The 19,564-nt window shown below is 48.6% G+C and overlaps 7 protein-coding genes across 7 annotated transcripts; 4 read left to right on the forward strand and 3 right to left on the reverse strand.

Annotated features, from left to right (window-relative positions):
* Positions 1-280: 280 nt before the first annotated feature.
* ptpA (putative protein tyrosine phosphatase (Pyp1)) lies at positions 281-5,038 on the forward strand (the record flags this gene model as incomplete). The annotated part of the gene is made up of 4 exons (XM_025708569.1): positions 281-1,711; positions 1,810-2,054; positions 3,478-4,091; positions 4,218-5,038. The coding sequence occupies 4 exons, from the start codon at positions 281-283 to the stop codon at positions 5,036-5,038; spliced, it is 3,111 nt and encodes a 1,036-aa protein (XP_025566328.1).
* A 703-nt stretch (positions 5,039-5,741) lies between these two features.
* On the reverse strand, positions 5,742-6,456 carry BO88DRAFT_449939 (uncharacterized protein; the record flags this gene model as incomplete). The annotated part of the gene is made up of 2 exons (XM_025710531.1): positions 5,742-5,805; positions 5,891-6,456. 2 exons carry the CDS (start codon positions 6,454-6,456, stop codon positions 5,742-5,744), a joined length of 630 nt encoding a protein of 209 aa, XP_025566329.1.
* A 566-nt stretch (positions 6,457-7,022) lies between these two features.
* Positions 7,023-9,635, forward strand: BO88DRAFT_164030 (FGGY-family carbohydrate kinase). Its single transcript, XM_025701613.1, has 4 exons — positions 7,023-7,177; positions 7,346-7,616; positions 7,702-8,262; positions 8,362-9,635. The coding sequence occupies exons 2-4, from the start codon at positions 7,395-7,397 to the stop codon at positions 9,415-9,417; spliced, it is 1,839 nt and encodes a 612-aa protein (XP_025566330.1). The 5' UTR covers positions 7,023-7,177; positions 7,346-7,394; the 3' UTR covers positions 9,418-9,635.
* BO88DRAFT_164110 (calcium/hydrogen antiporter) lies at positions 9,634-13,693 on the reverse strand. The gene is made up of 5 exons (XM_025701614.1): positions 13,305-13,693; positions 11,407-13,247; positions 10,410-11,342; positions 10,184-10,347; positions 9,634-10,093 (listed from the first exon to the last, which is right to left on the reverse strand). Exons 1-5 carry the CDS (start codon positions 13,447-13,449, stop codon positions 9,829-9,831), a joined length of 3,348 nt encoding a protein of 1,115 aa, XP_025566331.1. The 5' UTR covers positions 13,450-13,693; the 3' UTR covers positions 9,634-9,828.
* Positions 13,694-14,355: 662 nt separating this feature from the next.
* On the forward strand, positions 14,356-16,371 carry BO88DRAFT_401669 (proteasome regulatory particle base subunit RPT6). Its single transcript, XM_025705902.1, has 3 exons — positions 14,356-14,848; positions 14,916-15,591; positions 15,668-16,371. Exons 1-3 carry the CDS (start codon positions 14,614-14,616, stop codon positions 15,924-15,926), a joined length of 1,170 nt encoding a protein of 389 aa, XP_025566332.1. The 5' UTR covers positions 14,356-14,613; the 3' UTR covers positions 15,927-16,371.
* A 1,463-nt stretch (positions 16,372-17,834) lies between these two features.
* BO88DRAFT_164179 (uncharacterized protein) lies at positions 17,835-18,415 on the forward strand. The gene is made up of 2 exons (XM_025701616.1): positions 17,835-17,938; positions 18,031-18,415. The coding sequence occupies exons 1-2, from the start codon at positions 17,883-17,885 to the stop codon at positions 18,248-18,250; spliced, it is 276 nt and encodes a 91-aa protein (XP_025566333.1). The 5' UTR covers positions 17,835-17,882; the 3' UTR covers positions 18,251-18,415.
* On the reverse strand, positions 18,284-18,556 carry BO88DRAFT_164172 (uncharacterized protein). Its single transcript, XM_025701615.1, has one exon. The coding sequence runs from the start codon at positions 18,481-18,483 to the stop codon at positions 18,316-18,318; it is 168 nt and encodes a 55-aa protein (XP_025566334.1). The 5' UTR covers positions 18,484-18,556; the 3' UTR covers positions 18,284-18,315.
* Positions 18,557-19,564: the final 1,008 nt, after the last annotated feature.

Consider the following 19,564-nt stretch of genomic DNA (forward strand, 5'->3'; position numbering starts at 1 on the left):
GTTCTCGTTCAAGCTTAGTACCTACGCTTTCGATGAGTAGCCACTGGACTTCTGTTGACAGACTGAGACAGACCAGTGTGTATACTTTATGGAAAAGCAGTGTTTTCTCCCCGCCAGTTGTCGGAGAAATTAAAATTGCTCACGGTTTCTGAGATTGTTCTTCAAATCCGGAGATTATATTCATCGCGCTATGGCAATGACTGTTTGAACGTCGACCTGTCATCTAATAAGCTGGGAAGCAGAAGGAAGGCACTGATATTTGCTTGAGAGTTTGAACGTCATGTCGGCCATGACAGGTACAAGATCACCTACGTCTCCTTGGCCCCCGGAGTGTCAAAACCTGCAGCTCGAGGGTTCCTCTACTCCATCGGCCCTTTTCACATTGCGTGAATCTCAAATGTCTCCTCTGGGACACGGTATCAACCCTCACAACTCAGTATCAGAACGCTCGGGTCCCAATTACTTTTCTATTAGCGTGGAAAGCCCTGGTAATCCAAGGAGAAGCCGGGATGCGATATCATACACTCAGCCCCCGGTTTCTAGTCCCAAAGCACAGCTCTTATCCAAAAATAAAGCGTTTGAGGATTATGTGGGCCTGCCGAAGACCGGGGTAGTGGGCGATGACGAACACAGAGAATCACCGGTATTTCGGCTTTCCTGGAATCCTAGCCTACAGAGACGGAGTCCGATACCTTCCCGACAGGATGCATCTCCTTTGAGGCAGACGTCTACCCACGGATGTGGCGTTTCGGTTGAGCGCTGCGCGGAGCTTCTCGAGTCCTCTCATCGGGATATCATGCTGTTGGATGTGAGGCCTTACGCGCATTTCGCGAAGGGGTCTATTAGAGGATCGTTGAACCTGTGTATTCCGACAACCCTTCTAAAGCGACCATCCTTCGACACGCAAAAATTGACGAATACGTTCACGAACGAATCTGACAAAGCGAGCTTCGCGGGTTGGAGGAGATGTCGTTACATAATAGTCTACGATGCTGCCACATCTGACATGAAAGACGCCAGTCCGCTGATGAATGTTCTCAAAAAGTTTACTGCAGAAGGGTGGAGCGGTGAGGGATTAATATTGCTTGGGGGCTTCAAAGCCTTTTCATCCCGCTTTCCCACTTTCATTCAAGGACAGCAAGCTCCAGTATCCGACCCAACCGCGGGAAGACCGTCTCGAATGCATATTGATCTTCCAAGTGTCGCCCCTGTCGCAGGCGGCTGTGCTCTTCCCGAGTCCTCCCATGCTGCGATACCTTTCTTTGGAAACATACGGCAACACATGGATCTCATTGGCGGTGTCGGTCAGATCCCTCTTCAAGTACCCCACAGTTTTTCAGAATCCAAGAAACGCTTACTCCCTCCTTGGCTGCGCGAAGTGTCGGAGTCCTCAGATAAAGGCCGCAAAGTTTCAGAAAAGTTTCTGGGTCTGGAGAAGAAGGAGCTGGAGCGTATGAAAAAGGCATTGTCTTACGAGAAGTCTGCCGATGCCGCTACAATAGATGACTCTTCGCAAAAATTTCGCGTGGCGGGAATTGAGAAAGGCACCAAGAATAGATATAACGACATTTACCCATTCGATCATTCCAGAGTGAGGTTGCAGAATGTGTCACCCGGAGGCTGCGACTATGTGAACGCAAATCACATGAAAGCAGCTTATAGTGGTAAACATTACATAGCTACCCAAGCACCCGTACCTGATACATTCAATGTAAGTCTGGGTCCCTTTCCCATGAGATTACTACCACGTATATGCCTTTCATGGGATAACGCACATCTTCACGTGTCAAATGCTCATTCGTGTCACAGGACTTTTGGCGCGTTGTTTGGGAACAGGATGTCCGCCTGGTGGTTTCTTTGACTGCCGAAGTTGAACGTGGACAGGTCAAATGCCACCCTTACTGGGAATCTGGCAATTATGGGCCTTGTCAGGTCAACAACTTTTCTCAGAAATTCATTTATTTGGATGCTCAAGATCCGCAGCCAACTGATATGGAGCTAGACAAGCCGGAAGATTCTGGCAATCCCTATATCATTGTCAGGCATTTTGGCTTGTCGCACTCATCATTTCCATTCCAACCCTTGCGCGAAGTAACGCAGCTACAATATCCCCATTGGCCTGATTTCGGGACCACATCTCAACCTGCACACCTTCTTAAACTTATCGAGCAGTGTGATAAAGTTACAGCAGCAACAGCTGGATCACATTCTGGTCCTTGCGATGGACGCGCAGACTCAAGGCCGGTATTAGTGCATTGCAGCGCAGGATGTGGCCGTACTGGGACATTCTGCACAGTGGATAGCGTGCTGGACATGTTGAAACGACAACGCAGTGCAGCGCATGCCTCAGGTGGGAATACGAACCAATGGTCTCAGACCGACAACGTGGATCTCATCGAAAGAACGGTAGACGACTTTCGAACACAGAGGCCAAGCATGGTGCAAAATTTGAGCCAGTTTGTTCTGTGTTATGAGAGCGTCTTGGAATGGACAGTCGCGCAGATGGGGATGGAGCAAAATATCGGAGGTTGCTGAGGGGTCTTTCATTTTGGTTAGACGTTTAGACACTGGGGATGTTCGTGATAGTAGACGGCTTGGATATATTTGTCGTTATGTCATCTGCGTACAGGGTTTAGCAATGAAGATTTGGCCCTCTGTACATCCCTCATTTCCCCGTCTCCTTCGAATGGTCAAGCACATGTCAGCATAGCGAAGACACTGAATATACCGTATCACCGATTACAATCTTCTAACTTTTCCTTCTTTCAGATAAGCCCTGTAGATCACTTTTCCTGAGAGACTGTATAATATGTCGGTCGGCCAAACCGGGTGGATCAGGACAACATAGCCGGTGTGCTCTTTACTAGTACACTAAGTACCTGGATACTTCCTATTTTAGCAAGTACTATCCTGCCATTTCATAGCCGCATCATACTCAAGGTCTCTAGTTAAATCACGGCAAGGTTGATTGTAGAAGCCAGAAGGCTGAATGCAAAGATATTAGAGTCTCGACAGGCAGGCAACAACAGGTAACGACGGCAGCGGCGGCGGCTGCCTGAGATCCTGCTCATATAAGGGAAAGCGAGCAACCCCCCCAAAGCCAAAGACTAAGCAAAGCTCGTCCCTGACTATCCACGATATTTTTCGGTTCTATTTTGTAGCTAGGACGTAAGTCACTACTACGTACCAGGTCGTACAATCTCATTTCAACCCTCTGAGTGAAGTACTTGGTCGACCTTTCCGAATCCTCATTTAACATTCAGCCTCAAAGAAACAGTCTGAAACTAGTGTCATGATCCTAAACCTTCCACCTGAACTTATTCAGCTGGTTCTTCAGAACTGCAACACACCTGCTTTCTTAGAGGCAGCTTTCTCCTGTCGCATAATTCATGAGATCGCCTCCACTTGCCGAGAGGTTCTGTTGCATCACCTACGGCGAACACCGGGCATTGTCGATCGCGACCTACGCTCTCTCAGCTCAAAACAACTCTTTCGCTTGTTGACAAAGAATGCCTTCCAGCAATTATATGGTGCGCAATATCATGCAGATCGTGTAATATATGACTTTGGGAACGATGTTCTCGATGTCAAAGCATCCACCTTTTCAAGTTTCGATCACCAAACCCTTGCTCTTGTCGCGCGGGGCCGGGAGAAGGTCCATCTTTTTCGCATTAAACATGGTCAGCTCCAACCCCTAAGCGAGATCAATCTCCCTTGTGACCGCCCTGGAATATGTGAAGTCCTCAAGACTGCATTTGATGGAGATGGCGGGTTCTATGTCCTCCAGCGGTTTGTACCTGCCATGGATGTGACTGATACAAACGCAAATCACCCATTCATCAAGCAAGCAATGCAGTCTAACATCAACGGAATGAACTACCTTTCATGCCACTCCCTTGACTCGCCTGGTGAGCCCGTTCGCGTGTGTGCTTTTCCAGATCATGCAAATTACAAGCCTCTGGCACTTGCTGCTATGCAAGGCGGCAGCTTTGCTATTTCGTGGCAACACAATTACGATTGCAGCGAGAATGAAGTCGTGTTATACACGGCTTCAACTGATCCGCATAGCAGTGCAAACTCGGGTGTCATCGGTTCGTTTTTCTATTTCTCATACAACATGGAACTTTCGCCAGACCTGCCTGATCATGCTGACGCAACCTCAGATATTAGTTACGATTCTTGCGTCCTTCTAGATAGGACGAGACAGCAGAATGAAGGAGATAGGTTCGCCCGGTCCAGAAACACTCGGGACTGTCTTGTCGGAAAAGGGCCCGTGGTGGGACTTGCGTTCAATGACAGATCTAGTCAATTGCTGTATCGGTACCGTGCACAAGCCTTGTACGGTTCATTCCAGAAGATCGATATCTTGCCTTTTCCAACTCAGTCTGTACTCTATGAAAATTCATGCCCCGTGCAATATTCAGATTCATTGACGCTGTTGTTCGGCATTGGAATACCATTTTTTGGCACACATGAAACCCGGGTGCAGAATGGTCTCTCAAGATGCCACTGGAAATACCTTTCTTTTGGAATAGCCACACATCGTGAAGAGGACTGGACTGTCGCGTGCCTCCTGACATCTGAGGCTATTTGTCGAGCCAGTAACTGCGAGCATGAATTACAACTTGAGCGCGGACGGCGGTTACCGGACTGGACGATCGTGGCTCGTCTTCGTGGCTTTGAGAACTCGAATACCTCACTTGGTTGCATAGTTGCAGCTTCCAGGTTGGGAACTCGTATAGCTGTTGCGAACTGGAAAACAGTTTATATCTGGGCGCTGGAGCCAGGCGCGCTGATTGAACAGAATGCAACCAGATTTTACCCAGATTCATCTTGGCCACCAGACTCTGAGCTGATTGATTTGCAGCCTATTGCCCTCTCTCTTGATGCTGTATGTTTTCAGCTACGCTTTGGTTCAGGTGAAAACGACCTGGTAGCCATTACAGACAGAGGTCTGGTATATTGTGATCTCGACCCGTCCGGGAGGAGTCACAGAACAATCTATCAGTTGGGCATGGAAAATGCACCGGGTTCCTGAGAGCTTCTGGGCAAAGTTAATGTTTGAGGGATCAGAAGTTGCATAATTTTCTGCCAACACTCCTATCAAATCATCTATCACTGAATGCATATTTAATAGTGACAATTAGAGATTGGGGTTAACAGTAATAAGCAGTACATCAACTGCGAAGCATAAAGATGGGACGATAATTTGAGTAAACATGTTCCGTCCCCTGTTTTGAACCAATTAATTATAGCACTAAATCACTGCACTTTATGGAAATATAGGCATAATGGACCGATTTCGGTTAAAGTGGGCACATGCTACAAGTTACCATGTCAAGATATCATCTGCCCTGCCTCTTCTGATCCTCCTTTCTGGAAGGCGAGTAATGTCAGTGCTAGTCCCCGTTATCAGAGGGAGATGTATGTCAACATCATGTCATCTAATTTGCGGATAGCTGATGCCGGGCACGCTCGCACGTTTCAGCAGGGTTCTTCTTTCCCTTTCATGCCAAAGCCCACCGAGCACCAGGCGAAACTGGAGTATGAATGTGGCATATGAGCTGAAATGAAGACGTTCTAGAGGGAACGCATAACCGTCTGGGACGACCACATTGATTTGCTCATAATTAAGATAAGTCTTGGGGGAATTGCACCCAGCAACAAACCTAGCCAAGTAATAACTAGTATACCATGTCTAAGAGGAGAACATTGATCTACGCAATGAATTTGTAAAGAGTCTACTGACTTTCCCCACCGCCAGACATAGCCAAGAAGGTGACAATGAGGAAAACCCACCAGTACCTAGATACGTGTTAGACGATTTAGCCAGGACGTTTCAGAGGTGGTGGGGGCGGAAGGCGATAGATAGTCAGTGGGGAGGACCTACTTTTGGAAAATGGTTTTCTCAACGACTTCCTCCGCATTCTTGCCATCCGGACCAAGCACAATAGGCTGATTGAGATGTGGGCGTGGACCGGCTTGACTAGACAACAGCTCCAGCTTTGGGCTTACTGGCGTAGAAGATGAAGAAGAAGTTGATGAGGTGGACGGCAGCAAGTCAACGTAGTAGATATTGTTGGATGGGCCGAGGTGAAGCCTGATCGTTGGCCTGTCGTTCTCGCTCCCTATAAGGGAGGACCGTGAGGCGAGGGTCCCTACCCATTGTTTGGTGTTGGCAGACGTAGAGGTGTACAAGCCCAGGCGGATCAGGTCATTTGACACGTCCTGCGGTCCGTTGTCACCGCACGCTGCGGCAATATTCGTTGACGAAAAGGTGAACTCCGGTTGCAAGGTTGTCGAATCGTACGAGACGTGAGCCAGGACGGACGGTTCGGGAGAAGCTACAGGCCAGCATAGGATCTCGGCTGACTGTGGTTGAGCGGATGAGGAGATGGCCGCGGAGAGGGAGAATAGGGAGAGCGCAGGAATGAGATTGAAGTAGAATGACCGCATGGTTGGTTCCTGAGCTGTGAGATGAACCGTTGCTTGATTGAGGCGAGGTTTGGGTTTGGGAGGGGAGGACGCTGTTAGAGACAAGAAGAACTAAACCGAAAGTCGAGTCGAAAGGCGGGAAGTTTGGAACCAGCTTTAGCTTACTGCATCTAGACTATCCAAGCTCCGGAGGGCAGCGAGCGGTGGAATGTTGACTAGCGCGGAGAGTTACCCGCTAAATTACTAAGTAGTACTTGTAACTAACGTAGTTAACTACTGATTGCATTCTGCCATGCATGGATTTGATTTGCGTTCCCCGCATACTACTCTCATCATAAACAAAAATAAATATATAACTACAGATCGAGCGTCCTATTGGCTAATATACCTCTTTTTCCATTGTAATACTGTAGACATATCCACTGGCAGCTATTCACAGATGTTTTCCCTCCCATCCCCGCAGGAACACAAAACAGGAAGAGGAGGAAAGTGGGTCGGTCATAAGTACATAGTTCAATCATACTCCTCAAGTACTTTTTACTAGTATTTAGTTCTTATGAAGGTGGGGGGGAGCTCCCAAAATAATCTCTACCGGATGATAAATTCATGGAGTTTGAACCAATGCACCTAATCGATCATTTAACCTCTCTTGATTGCCGCTTGTCCCCTTTGGTTGTCATAATCTTCCAATTAATCCAATTCCTTCATCCCGCAGGTGCCTAACAAAGTCAATCAATCAGGTGTAAGTCTCGAGTCTGTGTCACCCAAGCAATCAATTGGCTACAGTATCTACCCATCAATCGCACAGAATCCTCCCCCTCAACCCCCCACCTTTCCAGTTCTTTCCTTTCCACCTGTCTCTTTACAGCTGCCGTGCTAAGATCTATACCCTCTTATCGTACAAATATAGACCCTTTCCGCTCGATCCCAGTGTCTCTCGCCGTTCCCATCTTAACTCCATGGCTTCTATACCCCAAATGCCTTATCGACGGCCCTCTCGGCAGGGTTCTAGGCAGGCGTCGATAGATACGCGGGATGAGATACAGGTCCGCGTAGACCACTATATCGGAATTGATGTTGGGACTGGCAGTGCCCGTGCTTGTATTATCGATAGCAAAGGCGATATTGTCGGCCTAGCCTCTGAGAACATCGGTCTTTGGCAACCTCAACAAGGATATTATGTACGTATTGGTGCCCTAACTTTCTCTTGCCCGGTCCCTATCGTAAGTCTATGTGTGGCCTCCGATTGACTTCCCTGTCATCCAGGAACAATCTACGAATGATATCTGGCGATGCATCTGTGTAGCTGTTCAGCGCGCAATCAGCCAGCACAACATTGACCCAGAAACCGTGAGGGGCATTGGGTTCGATGCGACATGCTCATTGTCGGTTTTCTCCAATGTTACGAACGAACCGATATCCGTGACGGGTCCCAACTTCAACTCGGACCGCAATGTGATCCTCTGGCTCGATCATCGCCCAGTGGAGGAAACCGAAAAAATCAATGCCACAAACCACAATCTGCTCCGCTATGTGGGCGGAAAGATGTCCATCGAGATGGAGATCCCCAAAGTCCTGTGGCTGAAAAACCATATGCCAAAAGAGCTCTTTGACCAGTGCAAATTCTTTGACCTGGCTGATGCTCTGACTTACATTGCCACCGGCGCCGAGCAGAGAAGCTTCTGTAGTGTAGTCTGCAAGCAGGGATATGTTCCTGTAGGAGTGGACGGGAGCGTAAAAGGTTGGCAGGAAGACTTTCTGCAGGAAATTGGTCTGCAGGACCTGTCAAAGGATGACTTTAAGCGAATGGGCGGTGTCGACGGGGTGGTGAGCCTTTTTCTTTGATGATCCTATCAACCACACGTGTTACCCTTTATCCACAATCTACCTGCCAATGAGTTTGGTGGCTAACTGATGCTTCTTCAGAATGGCAACTATCTTAGCGCTGGTGAACTGGTTGGCACACTGTGTGACAGAGCTGCCTCAGAGCTGGGTCTGCCCCCCGGGATAGCAATCGGCAGCGGCGTCATCGATGCCTATGCAGGTTGGATTGGCACCGTCGGCGCTAAGGTTGATCTCGAGTCGGAACAGCTGAGCTCTGACATCGCCAAGAACGATAAAGCGCAGGCATTCTCTCGCTTGGCCGCTGTCGCTGGAACTTCGACCTGCCATCTTGCGATGTCCCCAGATCCAGTTTTTGTTCCTGGTGTCTGGGGGCCTTACCGTGATACTATTCAACCTGGATATTGGATGGCTGAGGGCGGCCAGTCCGCAACCGGGGAGCTGCTCAAGCATGTTATCGAGACTCACCCCGCGTTCAATCAGGCACTCTCGATCGCTGAGTCGTACAACGCCAATATATATGAGTATCTAAACGAGCATCTTAGAGAAATGGTTCATGATCAGAAGGCTCCTAGTATCTCATATCTAGGCCGACACATTTTCTTCTACGGCGATCTTTGGGGCAACCGTTCCCCCATTGCAGACTCTGCAATGACAGGTTCTCTGATTGGGATGACGAGTGACAAATCTGTGGATGGCCTCGCCATTCATTACTATGCCACGCTCGAATTCATCGCGCTACAAACCAGGCAAATCGTGGAGACAATGAACAAAGCAGGTCATAGCCTCACCTCCATTTTCATGTCGGGCTCTCAGTGCCAGAATGACATCTTGGTAAAACTGATATCATCTGCCTGTGACATGCCTGTGCTTATACCTCGTTATATTCATGCTGCTGTTTGCCATGGTGCAGCCATGCTGGGTGCCAAAGCCGCTAGTGCTGACGCAGAAGGCAAGACAGAAGATCTATGGTCTATCATGGACCGCATGAGCAAACCGGGAAAGAAAGTCGTCCCAACTACGGATAAGACGGAGAAGGCCTTGCTTGACGCTAAATACAAGGTCTTCCTGGAGCAATGTTACAAGCAGCAGGAGTACCGAGCTCTCGTAGACCAAGCCGTGGCCTCCTGGAAGTCCTAACCTACTTTCTCCACTCAACATTTTTCTTTTCGCGTTGCGGAAAATAGTCTCTCTTTTCTTTTTACTGAAGGAGGCAAAGAGATCATGTCAGAACTTGCGGGCAATATTACTAGCTAGCGTGCAAAGATAGCCGTACATATTACACGCATCTACCATAGAATATCACGCAAGACATGAAAACAGACCATGAGTAACAGATTATGCAAGTCTAGTTATACAACTTCAATAATGTGGCAGATATACATGTTCGAAAAGCCCCAACCAGCACGCAAATGTTAAACAATTTCGGGCAATCTTGTCAGACTCTAAAACACGGGAGCAATGCACGCATGATCTGCAGCGAAAGTGTCTGCCTCAGATTTCCAGCCTTCACCAAGGATTTGACAAGCAGACACACAAATTAATCTACATTCAAAAAGCCCTTCCACTCCTGGACCTACCAATCGTGTAATACTTCTCGACTGGACTCGAACCAAGGGCCAGCGTATCGAAACGATCGACACCCATGGTCTCCAAATTGCTGTAGCCAGAGAGATAAAATCCAATCACAACCACGAGGTACGTAAGGACGAGGATAGAGCCCTTGAAATAGTTGCTCTTTCCTTCGCCGTGCACGTACGAGAGCAGAAAGACACAAAGGATCACGGACACCATGTCCCACTGAGGGAAGATAAGGCTGTGATGGAAAGGTTGTTAGCAAGGTTTCTTGCCGTAACATACTGGCTCTAAGGGACAAAAAGTACGGCATGGGCATGGTGAAACATACTTGAAGGTGTGGCTTAGTAGCTCAGAAGGATCGATGACGCGGGCATAGAGAGCACTGAAGAGAACTAAAGCAGGTATCTGCAAAAGGCAAACCTGGAGAGCGTAGGCTGAACCAATCTCCATGGACAGCGCGATATTGCCGTTCATAGCAAACGAAATAGCGTTCTGTGAGCCAGATGAATAAGTTAATTTGAAAGTGCTGGCAGCGTTTATTAAGGATTACATACCAGAAATTCTGTTGTGTTGGGCACCAAGGCAAAGAGCGTGATTCCAAGGAATTTTTCATCGATGTCGACACTTTCCAGGACCACGTCCACCGTGTTCACGAGGATTTCCGCGATGACAGCATAAAGAATAGTAGCACCCAGAAGTATTATGGAACTCCTCGTTTTACTCCAGTTGGGTGCATCATGGCCGCCGCTAGTATGGCCAGGCTCCAATCCGATATCCTCGCTTTCCTCAAGCAAGGTCTTCACTTGATCAGCGGGACTTTTAGCCGCTTGACGCGTGCTTGCTTGCTGGGCCAAGGGCTTCCTTGTTCGGGCCGCATCGCGAGCGGCAACAGCAGCAGCCGTTGCGGCAACCTCTGTCACCTGGCGTACAAGATCCTCATTGTCTTCATTGGACAGACCAGTGAAATTTCTCAGTCTGGGGTTGCTATCGTCGCCTTCCGTCCGAGGGGGCACAAGGTATGGTGTTGTGCTCTTTCCTTGCAAAGAGGAGGTGGAGTCGGATTGGGCGTTATGATCATTGGGGTTATCAGATAGTCCGACCTGCTTTAGAGACTGCCCCAGTATGCGCTTGTACAATTGAGAATCCCGAACCGAGCCCTTGGTGATGGAGCCACCGGTGCTCCCAGCTTGAATGTGAGGGAAATCGCCGTGTCTAGCTTCGTAGGCGGCTTGTTCATTTGCGAGAGCCACAGCCTTCTTCTCCTCTACTTCTGTCGCCCAGATAAGAGCAGCATGGGTCCTCAGAGTGAACCATAACCCGATGACATAGGACAGGAACAAAAATATAGCAGCGAACCACGAATATGGCTGGACTGCCTTTCGGAAAAAGCTGTCGTTCACGGCCGGCGTCTGAGAGAAATAACAGCGACGACAATCGCTATCCTCGGTTCCTACAGTGCTAACACACAAGCGACAGTTGAGCTCATGCTAAAAACCAGGTTGTCAGCGGAAATGCTAGGTGGACAATAACACAGAAGAGGGTGACACTTACGCTGCCATATATCTGGTAAAAGAGCGTGGGTCCGAATGCAGCAATAACCGCAAACATCAGCATTGTCGACGTGACGCCCGCAGACTTCACATTGAACCGCTGGGTCTTGCGCTTGATAGCGCCAAAGCACATGGAAAGTCCCGGAAGAAATAGGATACCTGCAAAGATGCTACCGATAATGCTGCCCTCAACAAGTTGCCCTTTGCCTTCTGTTAAAGCAACACAGTAAAGATAGACTTCAACTACGGTCGAGAAGAAGGCATTCACAGCTGCACCCATGCCCATGGAGGATTGAGCGGAAATCGATGCAACAGCCTGTCCAATGAAATAGGCCAAGGGGATGATGGAGACAAGCGCAAGGGAGAATATAAGACCTGGGTGCGTGATGGCAGATTGGAGGCCCAGTGTCTCGCTGAGAAGAAAGTAGTCAAAAATGACAAATAATACGACACCAAGAAGGTTGATCAAGAAAATGTTGGTCCCGCCGACAGTATACTTCCAATATCTCAATCCTGCTGCACGATAGGTGCATAACAGGACGGATGAGGAGGACCCGGGACTGAGTCTGGTGTAGGTGGTGTCGGAATGGTACGACAGAGCCAAGGGGTGACGACGAAGGTGATCAAATAGGATAATGGTCACACGTCCCATGGGAATCCAGAAGACCAACAACCAGCAAAGCAGCGAGACTAGAAGCATTAGAGGCCCTACGAGAAAGTAGAAAAAGACGAAGAATACGACGCGGCCAAGCGTCCACTCGCCACGACCGAATAGGCGTCGCTTAGGATGGCTAAGGGGACTCTCTCGAGGGCTGCCCCTTTGCGTTCGCCCTAGAAGACTATCTTGTTCGCTGGCCGAGTCGACACTGTTTCTTCTTCTCCCGACCAGTGACCGGTCGCGTCGAGGTCCGAAGAACAGCCGGCCATGCTCTAAGTCGCCATTCTGCCATTGTTCGTACTCACTAATGCTGCGGCCTTCACCCTCGTCTTCTTCTGCATAATTTTCGTCCGTGTCCAGACGGACGAAGGAGCCAAACGGATATATCAAGTACCAGGAGAGTCCCGAGAAGACCCTACCATATTCTAGTGCGCTGGGTGAATATGCGAAGACGAAACAAGCGACAGCACCTGTAAGCGCAGCCAGGGCTAACCACCAACCAAAGAATACTGTCCACAGAAGGTTAGTCAAGAACAACAAGTTGCCCACGCGACCGCCAGGCGACGAATGGATATCGCCTTCGGCGGTTTTTTCTACCGAACGGCTCTTTTTGTACAAGGCAGGTTTCCAGAGCCTTATCCCAAAAGGGTGAGTCTCGTTGATGGCCTGCTGGCGATCCTTCAGCGTGAAGCTTTCGGCATCACTAGTCTCTGCTTCATCTTCATCATTGTTATCGTTACTATCAGGGCTCCCACTCTCCGACTGTTCAGCCGAAGGTTCTAATTCCGTACCCGGATCAGGCAGGCCAATCACTTCTTCGCTTTCGTTTTCGGTTTCCGGTTGAATCAATGGGCTGTTCATGCGGGCATTGAGTCTTCGTCGCAGAGTCGAGCTCTGTTTTCTCAAGGGACGTATCCTAGGCGATGACTGGGGATTGGACGCGTGTTGCAGAGCTATATCCTCCTCTACTTCCTGTACATCATCCTCCGTAGAAAATTCTTGTCCCTTGTGAGGTACCTGTCGCTTAGAAGACATACGGCGGGTTACAGATGGTTTTCTCGGCCTGTCGGGCTGCAGCGGTGGGGTGGAAGTCGACTGAGAGGTAGGCATGCGACTCGAGCTTTCTGGCTGGTTTTCTTCCAGACGGGGATCAAGGTCCATCCTTGCGGGAGAATCTAAGGTTCCTACAGGATAAATCAGTCTTTTGGGTCAAAAGGGGGCAAAGAAGCGAGAGAGCGCACCATAATTCCGCCTGGATTGTGTCGCATTCCTCTGCTGACGGTAAGCTCCAGATGACATATCCTCGTTATCGATGTTTGACGATGAGTCGACGGGATCGATGGGATGAGAAGGACCCTGACCCTCCCTTTCGTCGTTGTTTGACATGGTTGGTCAGCTTGTTTCGAGACTCGATTTTCTTAGCAACTTTTTTTTTACCAGCCCCCTTTGACCGTCTTTGTGATGATGTTGCAAAAACAGGGAGGCTGGGGGATGCCAGGAAAAGGATAGTTCGAGAAACACTAGTAAGAGAGAGTGGCCTGCACTTGAAACAGAAACGGAGATATCTTTCTTTTAACATGAACCAAAAAGCAACTAAGTTACATGTTGGAGTAAGCCCAAGAAAAAAATAACAATCCGGGACGGACAGAAAGCGAGAGGGTAGAGAAGCAGGCGCGAAATGAGAAAAGCAGCTAGCTAGTTAGTTAGATCATGAGATAAGGTCTCACTCGCATCCCCGCAGTCAGCTGAGACCGTAGATATGCAGGTCACAGACGCGACCAAGAAGGATTGCACAATTTCAAAGACGAGTCCAGCAATAGTATTCGAGGTGGATGCCGAGAGATTGACCTGAGTAGGCTGTGGGTTGAAGCTGATCAACATTGGATTGGGAGAACCTGTGGATGTGTATCTACTGCGTACCACAGCGCTGACCAGCTACGTAATGCGCGTATCCCCCTCGTTACGTACAGTACATACATCCACCATACGAAATATGGGATCCCATCATATCTGCCTGGATGACCCAGTCTATTGCTTTGCTTCACTAGTGTTGTGCCGGTATTATTTACTGTATGATGGGCCTGCCGAACTCCAGCGTGATTGTTGTTAACTAGTAACATGTGTGTTTGGAGTGGTGTCATATTATTCTTAACAGTCCTGGTTGGGCGGCTTACTCAACTCTACTAGTAGAGAGTAATACATCACATGACTTGCTGCACTAGCCTCAGGCCTTGTGGCTGGTGTCTGTCCGAAGCGCTCTGCTGATATCAGCTAGTAGCCTACTTCGGGTTACCTCACCTAAACTAACAGCTAACTGCGGTACCTATCCCGCAAGAGCTCTCTCAACCCAGCTACCATAACCACTCCTTTCATCACCTTCACTGTGCCTCGCAGTTCGACTATTCTCTTCCGATTTTCCTGATCCGATCAAAAAAGGACTCTATTGGCTTCTGAAATCGCCCCAAATCAATTAAATCGCCGACGTCTAGTTCTTCGTGATTCACGCCTCGCTCTGGCCGTATCTAGGAGCGTCATACCTGGCTGTCCATCATGGCGCTCGACAACTATTATCGCAACAAGATTGAGAGCATGAAGCTCGAAATCATCCAGGGTCAGGCTGTCTTACGGAGATTGGAAGCACAGCGCAATGACTATAATTCGAGGGTGCGGTTACTTCGGGAAGAACTCGGCCTGCTTCAACAGCCTGGATCCTATGTTGGGGAGGTAGTCAAAGTGATGAGCACCAAGAAAGTCCTCGTCAAAGTGCATCCCGAGGGCAAATATGGTAAACCCCCTCTGCAAATATGCTCAACTCCGTGCGTCTCTTACTAACTTCTCTTGCGACGCTACAGTGGTGGACATTGCGGATGGCGTTGATATCAGCAAGCTTACTGTAGGAAAGCGGGTCGCTTTACTCTCGGATTCCTATAAGTTGGAGAAGATGCTACCCTCGTCGGTTGACCCGCTGGTGTCCCTAATGATGGTCGAGAAGGTGCCTGACAGCACGTATGACATGATTGGTGGACTCGACCAGCAGATCAAGGAGATCAAGGAAGTCATCGAGCTTGGCTTAAAACATCCGGAATTGTTCGAGTCGCTTGGTATCGCACAACCAAAGGGAGTACTTCTCTACGGACCGCCAGGAACTGGCAAAACCCTGCTTGCCCGGGCGGTAGCCCATCACACCGATTGTCGGTTTATCAGAGTGAGCGGATCGGAATTGGTGCAAAAATACATCGGTGAAGGTAGCCGCATGGTCCGCGAGCTGTTCGTAATGGCTCGAGAGCATGCTCCCAGCATCATATTCATGGATGAGATCGACAGCATTGGATCCAGCCGCATAGACTCGGCAGGTTCGGGTGATTCGGAGGTACAGCGGACGATGCTTGAGCTCCTCAATCAACTGGACGGATTTGAACCTACCAAAAACATCAAGATCATCATGGCCACCAACCGGCTTGACATCCTGGACCCCGCCTTGTTACGTCCTGGCCGAATTGACCGGAAGATTGAGTTCCCCCCGCCGTCGTGAGTATCTCCTCTGACTTGGCTCTTATGAGGTGAAGCTTATGTTACGTTGTACTAATTGATTTCCGTCTTACAGGGTGGAAGCTCGTGCCGATATTTTGCGAATCCACTCGCGGTCAATGAACTTGACGCGAGGCATCAACCTAACGAAGATTGCGGAGAAGATGAACGGATGTTCTGGAGCTGAGCTGAAGGGTGTGTGCACGGAAGCAGGCATGTACGCTCTGCGAGAGCGGCGGGTACATGTTACTCAGGAGGATTTCGACCTAGCCACCGCCAAGATCCTCAACAAGCACGACGACAAAGAAGTCGCGGTCTCCAAGCTTTTCAAGTAAAGAAGAGTTGGCGTGTGAACAGTACCAGGTTACTACAGCAAGAACTATTGGCATTTATTTTCGATGTTCCCTGATGGCCGCCTCGGCGACATCGCCACATATGTACTCTGATCATAACACCCACACATAATCGTTCTCAGTGTCCCTGTTGAAGGACGTGTATGTTTGTGTGTGTGACGTTGAAGTCTAAGATGGGTCTCACTGTGCGCATACAGTATCGTAAACGGGGTTTTGTTAGCGGTCGGGTGGACGCGAAGAATAAGTCTCAGATTTGGCTATACTAGGCATAGGCACACCCTTGTGACTGAATGGTTGGTCGAAATACGGCCCTCGGCTTGCGAGGACAATCATCTTGAGTCCGGAAGGGTAAGGCGTAGCAAACCAATGAAGTGTATCTTTCATTGGATGCTCAGGAGATGATCATCTCGTCATACATGGCCTACTTTGTAGTACTCGGGCAATACTTACTGCGTGATTACCATATCTAGTTGATCTTAAGTCTGGCATTGTCTACTGGCAGATGAATGGATGAACTACATGATGCTTCAATGACCGTGTCATAGTTCTCATTCATGCCCAATATCTTGCCTAACACGGGGAGAAGTGCCACAATCGCCTCCCTTTTCCCCGGATGTTTGTATGACGTATGCCGTGTGGAAAGGAGGCTTCTATTGGTGAGACTGTATCGCCGTGTTTCTTCAAAACATATCAGGGGAGGGCGAGGACTTACTGATATGTTATCAAGGTCAAGGTACGTGCACTGTGGCTGCTTACCTGCCTCTTTACGTGATTGCAAGAGTTTCTTTTGGGCTTATAAGGGAAGTACAGATCAGCTAGTGAGTATGTACTAGTGCTGTGTGCTGCAGTGATCGACTAGATGGTTAGTAGCAAGTGAGCTCAACTGACCGCCAAGAATCCACTACTGACTGTATAGTTCACTTGTGTACTGGATTAATATGTACTATGCCGAAGTCTACCTACACTCTGTCTGTCCATCGCCAGGATTCTTGTGCAACACCAGGCTTGGCAGAGGGATGGGCAACATGGATTCGGCGACAGCCAAGCCGCCAGGGTGGACCTGGAATAAGTAGGATTTGCAGGGGAGGAAGTTTGACTGCGAGGTGATAGGCAGATATAGTAAAAGTCTTGTGAGACACGTATATCTGAATTTGCCTGTACAATGGAAATAGGCCCCCATAAACATACTTCGGCATGTACGGTGTGCAGCTGCAAGGCTAGGAAGGTTTCGCCAGTTTTACCACATCTTACTTTCAAGCTCCGCGTGATCGATTAGTATGAAAGTATGAAAGGCAAAAATCGGGTACTCTTTAATGTGACTCTGGGGGTTTACAGGATGACGTCTGGGGTAGCTTGGGTCAGGCCATAGTACTGCATAGGAGGAGATGGCATGACATGTGTTTTGTTGCTTGTGTTGGCAGTGGATCGCCAGCATCTATGCGGAGAAAGCATGAGCAGGTCACCGCCTATTATATATTTAGATGGTACTTACTAGTTACTTGAAAAGATACTTTCAGGGAACTTCGCCATCCATGAAGTTGGGACTGTGAATGATGTAAATAGAAATGTTCCTTGTAACGAACTACTGTAGAAACTCGCTCGGCGTTATAGCAGTGCCCATAGCACCTAAACGTATTCTCATCCCTAGCATCGTCTGGACGTCCGGAGCACAAAGTCCGAAACTCAGGTACGGAGTATTGATAGGCTTCATAGCGGCTTTCCAGAATCCCGACTGGCCGGTTGATCTCCGGTTGACGCGTCGAGAGGAAGAACTTTGACGTGCGCGTGACCAGCGGGTCCTTGTCTTAATAATCAACTTTTGTGCTGCAGTCTCTTGGGATGGAGATGAATTAATACTACTCCGTACAGTAAAATAACTACAGTCAGTAGGTACTCCGTGGATTACTGAGTACTAGTATTGTTTTTGTTGAATGGAAAATGCTCAGGGTCTCGGCTCAAGTGGGGCAGTCCAGATCTGATGACCTTCCCAGAAGGTGGATCACTTTTTCTTTCCCACCCCCCCCCCCTTTCTTTCTGAATGGTTATGGACTAACAGTTAGGTCTCCATTTTTCCACTCCATAATAGACAGTCTCGTACGAGAAACCGGGAGATGCAATGGGGTGGAATTAATGGAACTCCTGGGGGAAGCGGGGAGGATTTCTACTATTGGATGATTAAGAAGGCACAGGTCGCTGTACTTTCCCAAATTATCTACACAGTACTACTATATCTCTGGTATTTCATCATACTCTTTCTTCCTCCTCCAATTGTTCTTTCCACTATAGTAGTTGCTTCTACCTGGTAGTAGAGTACTAGTACTACAGTAAGTACTAGTCATTCCATGGCATTCTACTAGATAAGATGAACACTCTAGGAGAAATTATTTCCATGTGCCCCAAATTTCTCCCTCGTCTCCCCACGGAATTCAACCCATCTGGGACAAGGCAGCTCAAATAGGTAATCTGCCAGGACGCCGGGCTCGGCAGCCATGCATTGGTCACCGTCCATCTTTTTTATTCTTTGCCAGATCATCATCATCCAGCCTAAACTTTAGAGCCCTGTCTTAGCTATTCTATTTCTGATTCAATAGTATTATTCACTATCTTACTTAAGTTCTCTGTTATCTCTTCCAATATGAGAGAGTTGTCCGTTTTTATGTCATTTATTCGACTTATGTTGGGGTATGCTTATCGGCTTTCATTTTCCGTCACCATTTCTGGTTTACTATGTAGTCTATCTAGTACTACCTTATCCGACTTGAACTTCCTCGCCCCCTGTCCTCTTTCTTACCTTTTTACTTACTGATAATCGGAGCAAAAGAGGGCTTGGCTGGACAGGAGGCAAGATGCATTCTCCATCCGGAGAAGATGGTCCGTCCTTTAAAACCCCCAATCACACCGATGCTACACCCCCCTTCTTAGATAGCAGATAGTAGTACTAGTTGGTGGTAGTACTTAGTACTACAGCGTGGTACAGTAGTATGTTGGTGACTGGCTAATGGCTAATGCATAATCTACTAAGTACGTAGTTAGCTGTTCTCATTCTTTCCCAAATTCCCAACTCTTAACCCCTTCCCCCCGGGGGGAGAAAAAAAGTGTGGGCCTATCCTTTCGGTCCGTCTGGAGTCATGCATGGTCTGGCTAGTTAGGTGATCTCTGGCTGCTTCTTCTGCTCCTTCTTCCTCTTCTTTGCCTTTGCCTTCCTCCCTCCCCCCTCTCACCCCCAACCTGCGACCCACCCTGGCGGATTGGATGAATGCTTGGCCCGTCTGATGATCTGTCCGGAGTACCGAGTACAACCTGCAGCTCCCATCTATCTATTCATTCTCTCAGGCCCATCCGAAGTAGATCACTGGCTCGGCTCGCATGGTAAACCTCCTCCCCCCCCCAATGTAGGTCGCTGCTGAGGTGAGGATCTTGCCATCCTCTCGCCTTCTTGCCCGTTGTCCGTTTCAAGTGGTTGCATGAATTTAGTCTCCTTATCCTCTTGGGTTCCCACACCGGCTTCCTTCTTTTGGCTCTCTCTTCATTGCCGTCTGTGTTGTTCCTTTAATTTTCTTTTACCGTTTCTTTTCTTTTTCTTTTCTTTTTTTTTTTTTTTTTTTTTTTTTTTTTTTTTT

This window comes from Aspergillus vadensis (assembly GCF_003184925.1).
Source record: "Aspergillus vadensis CBS 113365 unplaced genomic scaffold BO88scaffold_3, whole genome shotgun sequence".
NCBI classification, from domain to species: Eukaryota; Fungi; Ascomycota; class Eurotiomycetes; order Eurotiales; family Aspergillaceae; genus Aspergillus; species Aspergillus vadensis.

Coding starts and splice junctions, on each gene's coding strand:
- BO88DRAFT_164110 (XM_025701614.1), bottom strand. CDS start 13,449: ATGTCAAACAACGACGAAAGGGAGGGTCAGGGTCCTTCTCATCCCATC. Junction 13,248..13,304: donor ACAATCCAGGCGGAATTATG/GTGCGCTCTCTC, acceptor TTTATCCTGTAG/GAACCTTAGATTCTCCCGCA. Junction 11,343..11,406: donor TTTACCAGATATATGGCAGC/GTAAGTGTCACC, acceptor CCTGGTTTTTAG/CATGAGCTCAACTGTCGCTT.
- BO88DRAFT_164030 (XM_025701613.1), top strand. CDS start 7,395: ATGGCTTCTATACCCCAAATGCCTTATCGACGGCCCTCTCGGCAGGGT. Junction 7,617..7,701: donor AACCTCAACAAGGATATTAT/GTACGTATTGGT, acceptor CCTGTCATCCAG/GAACAATCTACGAATGATAT. Junction 8,263..8,361: donor TGGGCGGTGTCGACGGGGTG/GTGAGCCTTTTT, acceptor ATGCTTCTTCAG/AATGGCAACTATCTTAGCGC.
- BO88DRAFT_164179 (XM_025701616.1), top strand. CDS start 17,883: ATGCTCAGGGTCTCGGCTCAAGTGGGGCAGTCCAGATCTGATGACCTT. Junction 17,939..18,030: donor TCTGATGACCTTCCCAGAAG/GTGGATCACTTT, acceptor ACTCCATAATAG/ACAGTCTCGTACGAGAAACC.
- BO88DRAFT_164172 (XM_025701615.1), bottom strand. CDS start 18,483: ATGATGATGATCTGGCAAAGAATAAAAAAGATGGACGGTGACCAATGC.
- BO88DRAFT_401669 (XM_025705902.1), top strand. CDS start 14,614: ATGGCGCTCGACAACTATTATCGCAACAAGATTGAGAGCATGAAGCTC. Junction 14,849..14,915: donor GCATCCCGAGGGCAAATATG/GTAAACCCCCTC, acceptor GCGACGCTACAG/TGGTGGACATTGCGGATGGC. Junction 15,592..15,667: donor ATTGAGTTCCCCCCGCCGTC/GTGAGTATCTCC, acceptor TCCGTCTTACAG/GGTGGAAGCTCGTGCCGATA.